Below are 16,706 nucleotides of genomic sequence, written 5' to 3' on the forward strand. Positions count from 1 at the left end.
ATTCAAATATATAGGTCATAATAAACAATATGATGCAACTCAAATAATTAAAAAGATATTTACTCCAACGTTGGGAGGCGGTGGCGGTGGTTGATGCTGAAGTTGATGCTGATTATTGTTTATTGTTGTAGCTGGCGTTAACGATCCGTAATATTCGTTTACTGGATCAATGTCAGCAACCGAGCCGATTTTTCGTGTTGGTGGATTCGTCACTGCAATATGTCGTATTTTCACATGTATTATACAAAAAAACATGCAAATAATAATTTGTGGATAATTTTCTACATTTATATAAATGCTCAATTTGTTCTGTTATAAACATCCCTTTATTCTCAGTTAATAACAATTGTTATTTTATATAATCTTTTGATCTGCCAACATAAATTATTCCAAAGTTTTAGCAATAAATAAACACCGAACCACAAAACAAAAAACGTTAAACAAAGATGATTACAACAAAAATGATGGGCGATTTTCTATTTCCCCAATAAGATGAACGCAGCGATGTCGCAACGATTAATTCCAGTGCAAATTGCTTCAACGATCTGTCTTTGCAATGATTCGTATGAAATGATATTGTGCAGGCATAATGATGCAAATATAAAATATACGAGCGATGATAAAACTTCCAAATAACATCACAATCCAAGATCGTAATAACTCCGGCGCCTTACAATAAAAATGACTAAGAGCGTTGTCTATTATATAAGAATATAATCCAATGAAAAGTCGATCTCTTAACATCAACTATAAACACATATTTTATTTTTTCCCACGTGATCATAAGACAGTCGTAATATGCAAATGATTGGATAAAGTCATCACAATATTAATTGTAATTTTTTTTCTTCGCGTTCATCTTCCCCCACATTTCAATCATTTTATATATATATATATATATATATATATATATATATAAATTAAAGAACATACAATTATTCGTGGCTACATATTCAAAGTGATATATCTTATTATATTATCTCATTATAAAAAATCAAATATTTATTCAAGAAACGTTAGTGCTTTAGATATTCTTGAATGTAATTCATATGGTATAATAAAATAATTATATTAATTAATTAAATAATATTATTAATTAAAAAAAATGTTATGCGTATATTATATATTTGTTATAAATTCAAATTATAAATAATACAATATATATATTATTCCATATTATATAATAAGATATAGTAGTCATGCAACGTCTACATAGCGAATAGTTGCAGCGATTGCAGTCGCGAAGATAAACGCACCTGGTCCCTTGTCACTCGTGTAAATGACAGTGGTGGCAGCTTGCCTTGCGGAATAAGGACTCGGTCTCGCTTCGCTAAGGGGATCGTAATCAGCGATCCTACCTGGTGTCCTTTGTACTGGCGAATTTGCCGTTCTTGGTGGCGGCGGATTGGCATTTAAACTCGATGCAGGGGCGATCGTACCGTCTGTGTACTCTACATATTCTATATGCACAAGAAAAGCTAGCGATAGATTCAATGAGAAGCGACACGATCTGTCTATGATGAATGGCGAGGGTGTAATGGATAATGGGGGAAAAAAAACACCAACTCATATACGTATTAATCTTTCATCCGTCTGCATTTTACATTTTTAGTCGGTTGAACAGCAATGCTTTTTCATGATTGTTGTAATTACTTTTATTATATAAATTAAAATATATGAAATTAATCAGAAATCAGAGATATATATTAGTACATAAGTTAGAGATTATTATCACAAATAATGCATACATAACATATAATTTGCAATTTAATATATATAATTACACAGATGTTCCTGTGTAAATTATTATTAAGTGTGTTAAGAGTTGAAAAGATAATTGATGTAATATGTTATGTATATATACGAATATGTATATATACGAATATGATTGATTTATATTTGACGATTAATTCTGTGAGAAATATGTTTGATTATTAGGAGGTAAAAAATGATTTTATTGGTGAAAAGTTAGATAATTAATATATATAAGTTATGAAACATTGATGTACATAAAAATAAGAAAAAAAGCGTTTCCAGTTTAATCAAATTACAAAATCACATTTTGATCAATGACATTTTTCCGACAGTAATCTGTTGAAAATCATGATAACAAATTTCAGAATAGCAAGTTTATGATTAAGTTTGTTGGCAATAAAGTTTTACATAAAAATTATTATTATTATAATCCATATCTAATGATTTGAGTTTTTGCTATGAAACAATACGATAATAAAATAATATTCAAAACATGTAATGTACGACGATTATCCCAACAAATAAATTAAGAAAATTAAGAAACGTATTTCTTTTTTTTATTATTGCTATATAATATTCTAGCAATAATAGAAAGATATACGATTGTATCATCCAGAAATTTTCATCACCTTACCTATTTGTTCGCCATTTTCTCCGGTCATTGTCCTCTTTTGCTCCATGATCGCCTTCTTCTCGAGTTCGCCGTGATAAGCGACATTCGAGATTATTTTACTGTTCTGCTTGATTCTGAGAGTCTCTGGATCATCCGCTACCTGCGTAAATTTTCCCTTCGCTTTCTCAAATTCGGCATGGTACTTCACATTACTCTGTATCTTCGTGTTCTCCGCGATACGCTTCAGCTCCGGTGTCTCCGCCATCGTGGTGGCTTTGGCTTTTGGTATATGTCTATAATAAAAAAAATTAAAAAATCGGCATTAAGAGAATATACTTTTGCTAGAAAAAAATTCCTTAAACTTCTAAAATTAAAATACGGGGCGGATTTATTTATAGAATATTCAAGGGTTAAATTTTCGCCAAATAAAAAAGTTTCCAAATCGCTTCAAATTCTATTCCTCATTTTCAAAACACCTATTATGTCGTATTTCAGATGAGTTTCGCGTTTCTTTCTTTATCTTTCTCTCTTTAGCGAGAATATCTCGTATATATGAGCCTCTCGCATTATTTTACATAGATTCCCCCAGGCGACCTCCTCTACAAAGGAAACGTGGAGGTTCGCTGAATAATGCAAGTTCCAAGTGAACGACAAGCGGTCAACGACGTCACTCTTATCATGAACATCCTCTCTCTGTACAGTAAGTCGATTATAATAGGCGTGGAGAGGAAAACGGTATATAAAGCGAACTGTTCCTCGGAGATTACGCGATTGAATCCGTTGAAAAATTCGTTCCTTCTATCTCCTACATCGTGTACGGTGAGTTTGAATGTGTACTCGCGTACAAGATAACGATATTTGCATGTCTGCTATCGTCATTACTCCACAAGAGCAACGTTATCTACGATTAAATAGAAATTTACATCTGCTGGGAATAAAATGCGTGAATTTTATGCGAACAATCGACACGACCTTGCTAGAAACTTCTCTCTGAATCATTTTCTATCATTATGTTTTGAAGAAAAATTTCCAGGTTTTGATTTACATATATTCCTCTTATACATTTCAGAATATAATCGCGATGTATATTAACTTTCGTTTAATAATGTAAAATATTTGTTCTAGCTTTACGTGGCGTTTTAAATTCGTAAAAAATTTCCAAAATGGTACATTATAATTGATATTAATTACAATAACACTTAATTATGTATATAAAAATAAATATACATATATATTGTGGAATCCATTATGTGACAACAATTTTAACACTTAAGCTATTATACTCGACAACTAATCATTACTTGAGTTATTTCTTATTCTGGAGCATTTTAAGCGTGCAGCGTGTATCGAACACATTGCGAATTACGAAAACTTATTAATTATACGGATAAAAAATGATATACATTGAAACTACACGCGAATAACTAACCTCGATGAATTAATATCGTGCATACTTAAATAAGCGAATAACTTATCTTTCACGCGTAAAACGTTATATACGATGCAAATTAGAATGAAAAATCAATAATCGATCATTGGCTGAGTGAAATTCGATAGAAACTTTCTGATCGGCAACAACTCGATCAATTTAGTTGCGATACAAGTAACTATCCGGTGTCTACCAAACGAGATAGAAATCGACGCATAATCATATACATGGACTTTTGTAGTAAATGAGAATGCGTGAGAATGCATTTGAGTGACACGCGTGAATATATAATATATCGACAAAGTCATATCGCGATCTGCATTAAAAATACTGGTACTGACGCAACAACTAAGAAAATACTTTGCATTGTATTAATAGAAATTACATGCAAACTTGTGTTACTCGCGTTGCTGCTTTCTAATATAATTTCTAAATTTTAACGCAAAAAAATTCAAAAAAATATTTTCTCGTCGAAAATAAATCAAATGAAATCGTACGACTAATCTTTTCCCCAAAAAATCTTCCGGGAATTATTTTAACGACCGAAATTTTTTGATGTGATACTAATAAATAAATCAATATTTCATACGATACATCGGAGACACAATCATCGAAGATAGATCGTGTAAATCGGCTTCAACGTACTTTATGCATATTAACTAATTCTGTCTCGCGGACACGCGCGAGACATAATTGAGATTTGTGTCACGACTTTGTTTCCCATATACGATACCTACGCGTTGTCTCGCCCGGTAATTGTGCTACGCGATTACGTAATAAGCCGGTGCACGCAGTGTGTACGAATAATAGGCATGCAACTCTCTTTGTCCGGAGATCACGAGGGATAGTCATTGTTACGTGTACAACGAAAAAAAAAAAATTCTGTCGACCGATGCGTATTCGAGTTCCTCGAATTTAGCGTGGAAAAGTAGGGAAAACGCTAAAAATAATGTTGAGAACAGCTGCAAACGAAGAAAATAGGAAAACAATAGGTCCTGCGTGTCTTCCCATGTGGTTAGATGTGTTTTCGATTGTTATACGATAGATGCAAATAATAAAATAATGTATGTATATATATATATATTACAAATACTACAAAATGAGCCCTCAGCGAATGTTCTACGACTTTCGCAGGCCTTAATTTTTCAATTCAAAGTTTAAACGTTTTTTGCGAAAATTAAGGCCTGTGTAAGTCCTAGAACATTCGTCTTGGGCGCGTTTTAAAGGTCTCTTCAAGACCTACAAAATGAGCTCTGAATGAATGTTCTACGACTTTCACAGGCCTTAATTTTTGAATTCAAAGTTTAAGCCTTTTTAAAACGTTTTTTAGCAAATTTTCATTTGAATATTTTTTGACAGAAATCAGCTGATTAAAGCGTAAATTTGCTAATTAATTTTTAATATAATTTGTTATAAAAGTTAAAATAATAATATATTTTAAATAATATGTTGTAATTCTTTAAACTCGATTAATATTTTTAACAGTTATCAGCTGATTTCTATCAAAAAAATTATTCGAGTTTAAAGTATTATATAACATTATTTACAACATTATTATTTTAATTTTTATAACATATGTTTATTTTAAAATTTAATTATCGAATTAACACTTTAATAAGCTGATTTTTCAAAAAATATTATTCGAGTTTAAATAAACTTTATATTATTTTTTAAAATATTCCTTTTAATATAGAATTAAAGAATGTGTGTGGGGCGCGCGTATCGCGCCCTTGTGTTGTTCTAGTATAAATAAAACTTTGATTACAAATAAAACTATTGTTACCAAAAACAATTACAAACACAAAATATTATATAATTATGTGATTTTCTTTATTAAAAAATTAGTTTATTAAAAGTAGGGCATATTGATGTAGATAATTTGCAAATCTTTTTCTCATGAAATCTTTTTTTATTACGGGCTAAATACATCGACCGAGATATGCGACGATATGATTCATCGAATCATTTAACTATATATACATATGCGCATGTTGTATCTCAGCGATGACTAATCTCTTATTAAATGCTTGTCTACCTACTATTAACTGTGACATACGTTGTTTAATATTTCTTGTATTGAATTTTATTTACGCATTCAACGCATATCTTAGGACGGAAATCGTGGGAGTTTTGATGCAGATGTGACATATAACATAAAAATATAAAACATTTTATTTGAATGCAAACTTGAAATGGTTCAAGGCATATATTCGTGGAATCATCTGATGCAATACGACGAATATCCTTTTAAGCAAGAAAAGATATTAATTTAATTTTTTATTTATTTGAATGTAACCGGATTTAATGCAATGCACATAATAGATACGTTAATATAATGATTCTCTTGTATATATTCTTTCAAATAAACAAAGTTAATTATTGTTTGTGTGGACAATATCATAAATATTAATTTTTCATATGGGATTGCAATGCAAATTTATGCAAATTACATCCCTCTTGCGCGTGATAAGATACGATTCATTGTTTAGCAAAACTTCTTCGGCATATCTGTTTATATAACGCGACACTCTGCACACATACATACATGTTGAATTTATCAAATATTACGTACATACACGTGGGTGCAACCAATGCATCGGAGCAGATAACATCTATTGCACCTGGTTATCGTGCCGGTCAAATAGCAGAACAAGAGAGTATCGATAAATTATGGTCATAACATCATTTGATAAGCGCATAAAAAATTACTAAATTACGTCAGAGAGACACAGGTATATTAATGATAGAATTTAAAGAGAGATCATCATCTTCCAATCCAATATAATCAATTTAAATATTAAAAGAATGCCTTTTCTATGATTAAAAAACTCAAAACTTTCTGCTGTTTCTTAATAATTTCAAAATCAATCTCTTTTTTCTTTTTTATTGAATTATCGTAGTAATCCTACAAATTAATTAGCTTTGTTAGAAGCGAGAGGAATTTTAAAATATATAAATTTAATATCTTTTATTTTATATTTTTTTCTGGCAAATTTTTAAATGTATTCGTGCTGTTGATAAATCTGCAGGACTTACAATTTAAATGTGAATCTATTGTAACAGAGAATCAAAAATATTTCATCATTTTTTAAAGACTTTTTAGTATTTTATTTAAATTCAATCTAAATTCAATCTAAAATCAAAGAAATTCGTATACTTGCATTGTACATTTCCTATTTTTAAAGTTTCATAATAATGATTTTCAATACAAGCGACAATGGGATAAAGTACAATGATAGTACAATGTCGGATAATTCAAAACCGCAGTGCGCATTTCTTGCGAGAGCGATTACGTATATAATATTACACCAATACGCAATAATGTCCGTAAAGTTTCGCACAATAATTTGCTCTGTCGAGAGAATTTCTCAGGGCGGGTCTATTGGATTCCGTTACTGCGGTTAAATAACGGATGGCTTCGGTACTTGCCGTCCGTCAATCGTTACGACAAAGCGAAGCCGTATCTCTCTTTGTCCGCATTCTAGAAATTCTCACGAAGGTCGACATAAAATGAAACAATAAAAAAAGAGAAAAAATTATATTTCTCGCCTTGTTTCGAAACGTATTATGAAATTTTTTCTCTTTTTCTCTAACGGCAATATATTCTTATATATAAGAAAGAAAAATCTGTATGAATTTAGATTATAAAACTATTAAAAAGGAAATTTGTGCAAAACATTTTTCAAAAAATAAATACAATCTTCTTTCGATAATTTAAATTTATGCATAATTTGCCGCAATCATAATTTACATAATTATATTAGAGGAAAAAATGGAGAATAAAGTTAACTAATGTTGACGCGAAATTAAACGCTTATTATTTGTGATATCGTGTTTGCCCGATTACAAAATATCTCATGAATTTGTAATTAATATTTACTTTATAATTTAATTTAACTGTAGAAAAAAAATTATACATTTTATAAGAAAGTATATTACTTGTACGTTTGAGTTAGACCCTTTGCTTGCAAAATGTTAGTCTTTCAGAAGAGATATTATATTTTCTCCACAGTAAATTACTTTATGAAAAGTTCAGCATACTTTCGAGAGATTCTAATGCTTTCAATGTAAAACGATAAAATTGCTTACTTGGATATTACCTCAAAATTTGTATAAAGATAATAGCTATGGATATATTTGCTTTCAAAATTGTCTAGTCTCTCAAAACATCTCGATATATTTGAAATTCCTTACATCTTCCAATAATAAGAAAAGTACACGCTGTCACGCGTTAAAAAAAAATCTAGCAAGACTCTCTCTTTCCAGTGTAATAAAGCGTATCTCGTATGTGATTTATCACGTATACTCGCTTTCGATACTGCGCTAAAAACTCACATGCACATCGCTTGCTCATTCCCGACTCGTCTTGTGCAATTAATAAATAGGGCGCGTTAGGGATGCAAACGTCAGTGATTTAATCGGATTTAACTTTAATCGCGTAGATTTTTTTTTTAATGCGAGCAATGCGATGCGAGATGCGTACGTTGTACCGTGCATTGCACACACACATCGAGTACGGGCTTATAAAAGTTCAGTGCATATGCCTGCACTCTCTCAAGCGACGGTGGAGCCTGAGAGATGCATTGTGGGACAAGGTCGGTTCAACGTAGCCACGCAGACAGGCCACGCTAGGCTGGACACCCCTTTACGACTAGCTGTTAAATTGTTCGAAGCTAAAAGTGCGGCGTGACAGGCGGCGGCATTTCCTGTTCCATCTGCGCGCAGTCGGGGCAAATGACTCCTAAACGCGATTCAGCATAGACGCATTTATTGTGCATTGTGCATTATGCATATTATTTTTCACTAATTGTTGATATATTTTAATTAAAAAATGTAAAAATATAATATAAATAAAATGTAATAAAAAGTAAATATACGAGGTTGTGAATTCAATAAACGATTATAGAAGAAAAAGTCTAATTAGGAGGAGAGAGACACTTTGCAGTGATAGTGTATGTGACATTAGAAAAATGTGTTAATCAATATGTTGTTCAAAGAAAATTTCGTATATATGTAAGAATATGAGGTGCAGATGCACATAAAAAATTATATTCGCTTTTTTTTTCTAAAAAATTAATGTACACACCAGATCGTTAAAGATGAATACATGTTTTTTGAATACGATATATCCGGCGTAACATCTGTACATGAATCAAGAAAAATATTGTCAATTTGCGGTTGAATATATACGTAATATTGCCATGTGTGAGACATGAACATGAGTGACGTCCTCTAAATAGGAAAGAACGTCGTCGAGGGAAGTGAATCATTCGCGGTGAACCGATGACAGTCGCGGATGATATCACACGTACGATTTTATTAAAATTTGGAAGGAAGACGCGCACGTATGACGTAAATATATAAAAGAAAAATGAAAAAAAAGGAAAACTTAGCAATAAAATATCTAAAAATAAATTGCACTTTTTTTTTTAATTAGACGTAATAAATTTTTAAAATTTAGCATTAAAAAAATCTAAAAAATAAGCTTCTAATAAAGAGTCTACTGAAATAAAATATTTTACGCGCTCAGAACGACATGATAAATTCAAGTTGTCAGAGGGAACCGCAAATGTTGAAGTAAGAAAAGGCGGAGACTAAAAAGAAGACGCATAAAGTTTTCACACATGTTCTCTTTTGCTATCCGGTAAAGCGCTTAATTCGATGTATATGTATGTAGAGTGTCAGCGCGCGTGTATACATATGTGCCAAGAGAACAGAGAATTTGTAACACGTGTTCGTTTAATCGTAACGTTATATCCGTAAAGAGTCACTTTACTTAACTCGCTCTCCTTCGAGGTCGATAATCTCGAGACAATGAACAATTCGCACAGAAACTAAATTTCAAGTTAGTCTTAAACCGTGCTAGCTTCACTCATAACAAGTAAAAATGCAACATATAATAGAGATAAAAATACGTAAAAATTAACAAGATATGTGCAGATAAAAATGCTTGTTAATATCATTTATTTTTCAATAATATATCGTTCAATTATATTATTACTGTAATGATTGATATACTGTAATGATAATTAAAGTATAATTAATCGAGATGTAAGATAAAGACAACTTCAGAATTTTTTTAAGTATCACATACTTCAATAATACCATATTATAAAAGAAGTATTGAGTATCAATATAACAACTAAAATTTTGCAAACATATAAACAAAGATATATATGTTTTTGGAGAAATCCTGGGATATTGTATATGCATTTCATTAAAGCATTTTAAATTCATTTGAAATAACAAACGACATATAATTATGTGTGACAATTTACTTTATTGTGCAATGTTTAATCGTTATTATTAAAAAATGTGAAATAACCGATGTATAATTAAAGTGCAGCTGCATATTGAAGCACACTAGGGATATATAGGAGTAATAAAAATGATGAGTGAATCAAGACTGATCGTAATAGGGGCAAGATAATGAGCGCGAGAGATAAAGTTATGGTGTAAGGGAGGAATAAAGCAACCAGACGAATGAATGAATCTCGCGGCTCACATGTGTTCTGTCTTGCTTATTCAGTGCATCGTCTGATTCGACATGCATCGCTGACACATATCCGTTGCAATTGCGGAATACGAAATTCTCCCGATGAAACCGCAATGCGTCGTTGACTTCGTAAACTTTGTGCCCATTTCCTTTGATTGACTTCAAGGAAATGCTTCGAGCAGACAAATGTAGATAAATGCAATTCCTTCTCACTTCTTTTATAGTAACTTTCTAAATAATAAAATATATAGAAAGCATATGTGCGAAATGCTTAAAATAAAATATATATATCTATAATAAGATAAAATAAAATAATAAGATAATTTAAAATTGATTTTATAAGCAATTATAAATTTTTTATTTATTTAATTTCCAAATAATTTCTATATAGTTTACTTTTTAACATTTATTACGCACGCAAATTACTACTATGCAGAAATTATTTGGAAATTTCTAAATAAGAACTTTATAATCACTTATAAAATCAATTTTAAATTGCAGGCATTCATATTCTGCTCTTGATAGCCTTTTAACTATATGTACATATATAAGGCTATTTTATAGTAAATCAAATATTTTTCTCTTTTGGCGGATTGCATTTATCTTTTCCTTTTAAATATATCAGATGACGCTTTCTCGCCGAGGAGAAAGGAGCGAAACGTCTCGAGCGAATTATTTGTCATTACGCAGCATATTAAGCACCATATAAGTGCAAAAGGGAAGTCCGTACGTAAGAAGAGAGATGCAGATTCGAATCGCGGCTCGGAAATTTCGTCATCGCGATGCACAACGGAATACTATACGAGTCATGGACATGCATATCTCTTGGTGCAATGTAGCATACTAATATCGAGGCGAAAGCATGCAGAAAAGAGCCACAACAGATCTAATTATCATCAAAAGCAAATTACGATATATCCGGTAAAAGGAATTATAATCCGGGTGGCCGGGTGATCCGGATTTTCGCCAAATTTAATTTCTATCAAGATCAAAGGAAGATTTTAAATATCCAAAAAATTTAACACAATTTTTCTTTACAATTTTTGTACATTTGTTTTATCTTGAATTCGATAAATATAATATTGAGTATTGAGTATAAGAATAAAATAATTTTTAATATAGTAATAATGTCACATTTTTCACTGAAGTCTATATTTCAGTTTAAACATTTTTTATTTTTAAATGCCAGAAAATAATAAAAAAAGTTTCCATCGATTAAACTATCAATTATATTGTTTTAAAAAAAAAAAATATATATATATATATATATATATATATATATAAAAGTAAGATGTTAGGAGGTTATCGCAAGAAAACGTTCAACTTCGCACGCTTCCTCTCGGAATCTCCTTTGCACAAAAAATGCAATTAATATTCGTCGGGGTCACAAAATTAACCACAACGTCAAGTCAATTTTATTATGTTACCCGACAAATCTAATCATTTATAAATTATATTGACGAGTTATTATATGTATATTCATGTTTAATATTTGCTTTTAATTAAAATAAAAATTATATATATATCTATACAGTTATATACACATATATATCTATATAGTTTCTTGTACCATTATATACATTTCTTTTTTTGTCTTATCTCAAAATTTTCATACGCTCAAGTCGTAATTTTTCTTACTCCACTTAAAGAGCAGCACTCGTATAATAATAGATATGAAACGTACAACCATAGATATATTACATATAAATAGAGCTTTATCTATCTTACTGCGTGTCAAGATAATTAAGATATTTTCTCCCCTCACGCATTTCTGTTGACAGTTTAGAAAATAACGTTTTTTATTTTATGTGAAAACTAGAACAACATAAGCGCGCGCTACGCGCGCGCCATTCTTCGATTTTATATAAAAAGAATGATATTTTTATATAAAGTTTGTTTAAACATGATTAATATTTTTTGACAGAAATCAGCTGACTAAAGCGTTAATTTGTTAATTAAATTTTAAAATAATAGTATGTAATAAAAATTATAAAGTAATAATATGTTTGAAATAAAATGTTATAGTACTTTAAACTCGATTAATATTTTTTCACAGAAATCAGTTAATAACTGTCAAAAGATATTAATCGAGTTGGAGTTAATTTTTTAATCCAAATACATATATTCTTGCCCAAATAAGTTGTTAAAACTATGTTTATGCATATATATGAATATGTATGTACATTTATGATTATGCGTATATATGAATATGTATGTACATTTATGTTTATGCGTATATATGAATATGTATGTACATTTATGATTATGCGTATATATGAATATGTATGTACATTTATGATTATGCGTATATATGAATATGTATGTACATTTATGATTATGCGTATATATGAATATGTATGTACATTTATGTTTATGCGTATATATGAATATGTATGTACATTTATGATTATGCGTATATATGAATATGTATGTACATTTATGTTTATGCGTATATATGAATATGTATGTACATTTATGATTATGCGTATATATGAATATGTATGTACATTTATGATTATGCGTATATATGAATATGTATGTACATTTATGATTATGCGTATATATGAATATGTATGTACATTTATGATTATGCGTATATATGAATATGTATGTACATTTATGATTATGCGTATATATGAATATGTATGTACATTTATGTTTATGCGTATATATGAATATGTATGTACATTTATGTTTATGCGTATATATGAATATGTATGTACATTTATGTTTATGCATATATATGAATATGTATGTACATTTATGTTTATGCACATATATGAATATGTATGTACATTTATGTTTATGCACATATATGAATATGTATGTACATTTATGTTTATGCACATATATGAATATGTATGTACATTTATGTTTATGCACATATATGAATATGTATGTACATTTATGTTTATGCACATATATGAATATGTATGTACATTTATGTTTATGCACATATATGAATATGTATGTACATTTATGTTTATGCACATATATGAATATGTATGTACATTTATGTTTATGCACATATATGAATATGTATGTACATTTATGTTTATGCACATATATGAATATGTATGTACATTTATGTTTATGCACATATATGAATATGTATGTACATTTATGTTTATGCACATATATGAATATGTATGTACATTTATGTTTATGCACATATATGAATATGTATGTACATTTATGTTTATGCACATATATGAATATGTATGTACATTTATGTTTATGCACATATATGAATATGTATGTACATTTATGATTATGCACATATATGAATATGTATGTACATTTATGATTATGCACATATATGAATATGTATGTACATTTATGTTTATGCACATATATGAATATGTATGTACATTTATGATTATGCACATATATGAATATGTATGTACATTTATGTTTATGCACATATATGAATATGTATGTACATTTATGTTTATGCACATATATGAATATGTATGTACATTTATGTTTATGCACATATATGAATATGTATGTACATTTATGTTTATGCACATATATGAATATGTATGTACATTTATGTTTATGCACATATATGAATATGTATGTACATTTATGTTTATGCACATATATGAATATGTATGTACATTTATGTTTATGCACATATATGAATATGTATGTACATTTATGTTTATGCACATATATGAATATGTATGTACATTTATGTTTATGCACATATATGAATATGTATGTACATTTATGTTTATGCACATATATGAATATGTATGTACATTTATGTTTATGCACATATATGAATATGTATGTACATTTATGTTTATGCACATATATGAATATGTATGTACATTTATGTTTATGCATATATATGAATATGTATGTACATTTATGATTATTAAAACGATTGGAATAATCCCAGCTCATTTGCTTTAATAATATAATTTTTTAAATATGACACATATAAGTAATATGAGATATTTAAATAATCGTGCTAGAGTTAATTTTTTAATCTAAATACATATGTTCTTGCCCAAATAAAAATATGCTATAAAAATTAAAATAATAATGTTATAAATCATATGTTATAATACTTTAAACTCGAATAATATTTTTTGACAGAAATCAGCTGATAAATGTCAAAAAGTTTTAATCGAGTTTAAAGTACTATAACATTTTATTTAAAGCATATTATTTTATAAATTTTATTACATATTCTTATTTTAAAATTAATTAACAAATTAACGTTTTAATCAGCTGATTTCTGTTAAAAATATTAATTGCGGATAAAGTATTATAACATATTATATTACTTAAAATATATTATTATAATTATAATATGTTGTAAATAAAATCATATGTTATAATATATGTATAGTTTGTCCGCGATTAATATTTTTTGACGCAGAAATCAGCTGATAACTGTGAAAAAATATTAATCCTAGATAAAGCATTATAATTTATTATTTTCAACATATTACTATTTTAATTTTTATAATTTATTATTATTTTAAATTTTAATTAGCCAATTTACGCTTTATTAATATTTTTGACATACATCAGCTGATTAAAGCGTTAATTTGCTAAATAAATTTTAAAATAATATTATGTTATGAAAATTAAAATAATAATATGTTTTAAATAAAATGTTATAGGACTTTAAACTCGATTAATATTTTTTGACAGTTATCAGCTGATTTCTGTATAATTCTTTTTAACATAAATAAATTTGAGGAATAGTGCGCGCGTTGCGCGAGCTTGTGTTGTTCTAGGCCTTTTTTAAAAAAGGCATGTCAAGTCAATTCTCGCAAGTTTATATATATATATATAATCTGTACTGTGAAATTTTAATTTTAAGCTAATGGATCGAGTGTTCCTTTTTTTTGCGAAAATTCTTCTTGTCGCTGAAAGAAGAGACGTCAAACAATTTCCAAATTTTTCAGAAAATAGATTTTTTTTCAACTTTATTTTCATCTCTGTGCACAGTGTATTTCGAAACAATCTGTAATATATACGCGAAAAGATATAGCAGCGTTAAATTAATCATTTATGAGATATTGACGCTAAATTGAGAATAAAATAGTCCATTGATTTTAAAATGGAATCGCGCATAATTCTGTATTCGCAAGCTGCCTAAAAGTTGCCTCTTTTTTGTGATGTTGATTAGCTGCCTCAATATGCATTGTAAATTATATTCATAGCATCGAGGCTGTCATTGCGAGGGTTAACAGTTTGACAGTTTGTCCAAAATAAAATAAAATAAAATAATAATATGTTTTAATATTTTAAATTCGATTTATATTTTTGACAGTTATTAGCTGATTTCTGCGTCAAAAAATATTAATCGCGGATAAAGTATACATATATTATAACTATATATTATAACATATTATTTTATTTACAATATATTATTATAATTAAAATAATAATATATTTTAAGTAATATAATATATTATAATACTTTTTATTTTATTTTATGTTATTTTTATTTTGGACAAACTATCAAACATACTGCTAACTCTCGCGATGACAGCTGCTCGATGCTATGAATATAATGCACAACGCGAATCGAGACAGCCAATTAGTATCGCAGAAAAGCGTTAATGTCAATAACATGCCTTTTTTTAGAAAGGGATACTATGTTCGGCATCTGTCGAAAAAAAAAAACGACGAAAATCTTCATTTATCTTGACACGCGCGGCTCTAAAAGCAGAGATAGCACAAAGCTCTATCTATATGTAATATATCTATGCGTATAATCAGACTTCAATATTACACGAAAATAATTATAATTATTATTGATTTTGCTGGAATAATAGATGACTATAGCGCGAAACGAAATCTCCTAGCCATTTTTACTAATATCCTATATACTAATAATAACGTATGCTTCGCAATATTTCTTGAAATAAAAGCAGCAGCTTACTTTCCTGTTTCGGCAAAGCAACTTAATCATGAAAAACCGTAATACCGTCACTCGAGAACACTAATTAGAATGTAGAAATTATAACCCTTCTGAATTAATAACTCACACATATCTTTGTATCGAGTTATAAGATCAAGAGGAGAATAAAAGTATTCAAGATAAAAAAAGCAAAAACTGGTTTTCGTCAGTATTGCTTATTACTTATTACAGTTATTACGTTTCTTCGATCAAGCATGATCTCTCACTCAGCCATTATATCCAGGTTTTAAATATCTTTTCTGAAAGTATGACTCTATCTTTAATATAGATAAACATATTATGTCGTAAATTAAAGTACCAACAAGAATTTCTAGTTTCAGAATCTTCATTGAAGCGAACAGAATTATAAGATAAAAAAAAGAAAAATTCTTGTAAAAAAAATTGTACACGATGACGTATAGTGTGTCATCATTACCAAGTTTATTCATTTAAACGAAAGGGCATTTAATTTGCAACTCAC

The 16,706-nt window shown here is 28.9% G+C and overlaps 1 protein-coding gene across 4 annotated transcripts in view; it reads right to left on the minus strand.

The window, feature by feature from the left end:
- LOC145943148 (3-hydroxyisobutyrate dehydrogenase, mitochondrial) overlaps positions 1 to 16,706 on the minus strand; it is a 35,754-nt gene that overhangs the window by 3,041 nt on the left and 16,007 nt on the right. For 2 of the 4 annotated variants that reach the window (XM_083050569.1, XM_083050568.1), the window contains exons 8-10: positions 2,390 to 2,661; positions 1,257 to 1,478; positions 64 to 212 (exon numbers count right to left, since the gene is read on the minus strand). In XM_083050569.1, coding sequence (XP_082906695.1) covers positions 64 to 212; positions 1,257 to 1,478; positions 2,390 to 2,661 — 643 coding nt within the window. The remainder of the gene's footprint in view (positions 1 to 63; positions 213 to 1,256; positions 1,479 to 2,389; positions 2,662 to 16,706) is intronic. The other 2 variants (XM_083050570.1, XM_083050571.1) reach the window with 2 other exon arrangements.

The sequence above is a fragment of the Prenolepis imparis genome, unplaced genomic scaffold (assembly GCF_030444845.1).
Source record: "Prenolepis imparis isolate NDT839.2.m4 unplaced genomic scaffold, iyPreImpa1.0 SCAF_11, whole genome shotgun sequence".
NCBI lineage: Eukaryota > Metazoa > Arthropoda > Insecta > Hymenoptera > Formicidae > Prenolepis > Prenolepis imparis.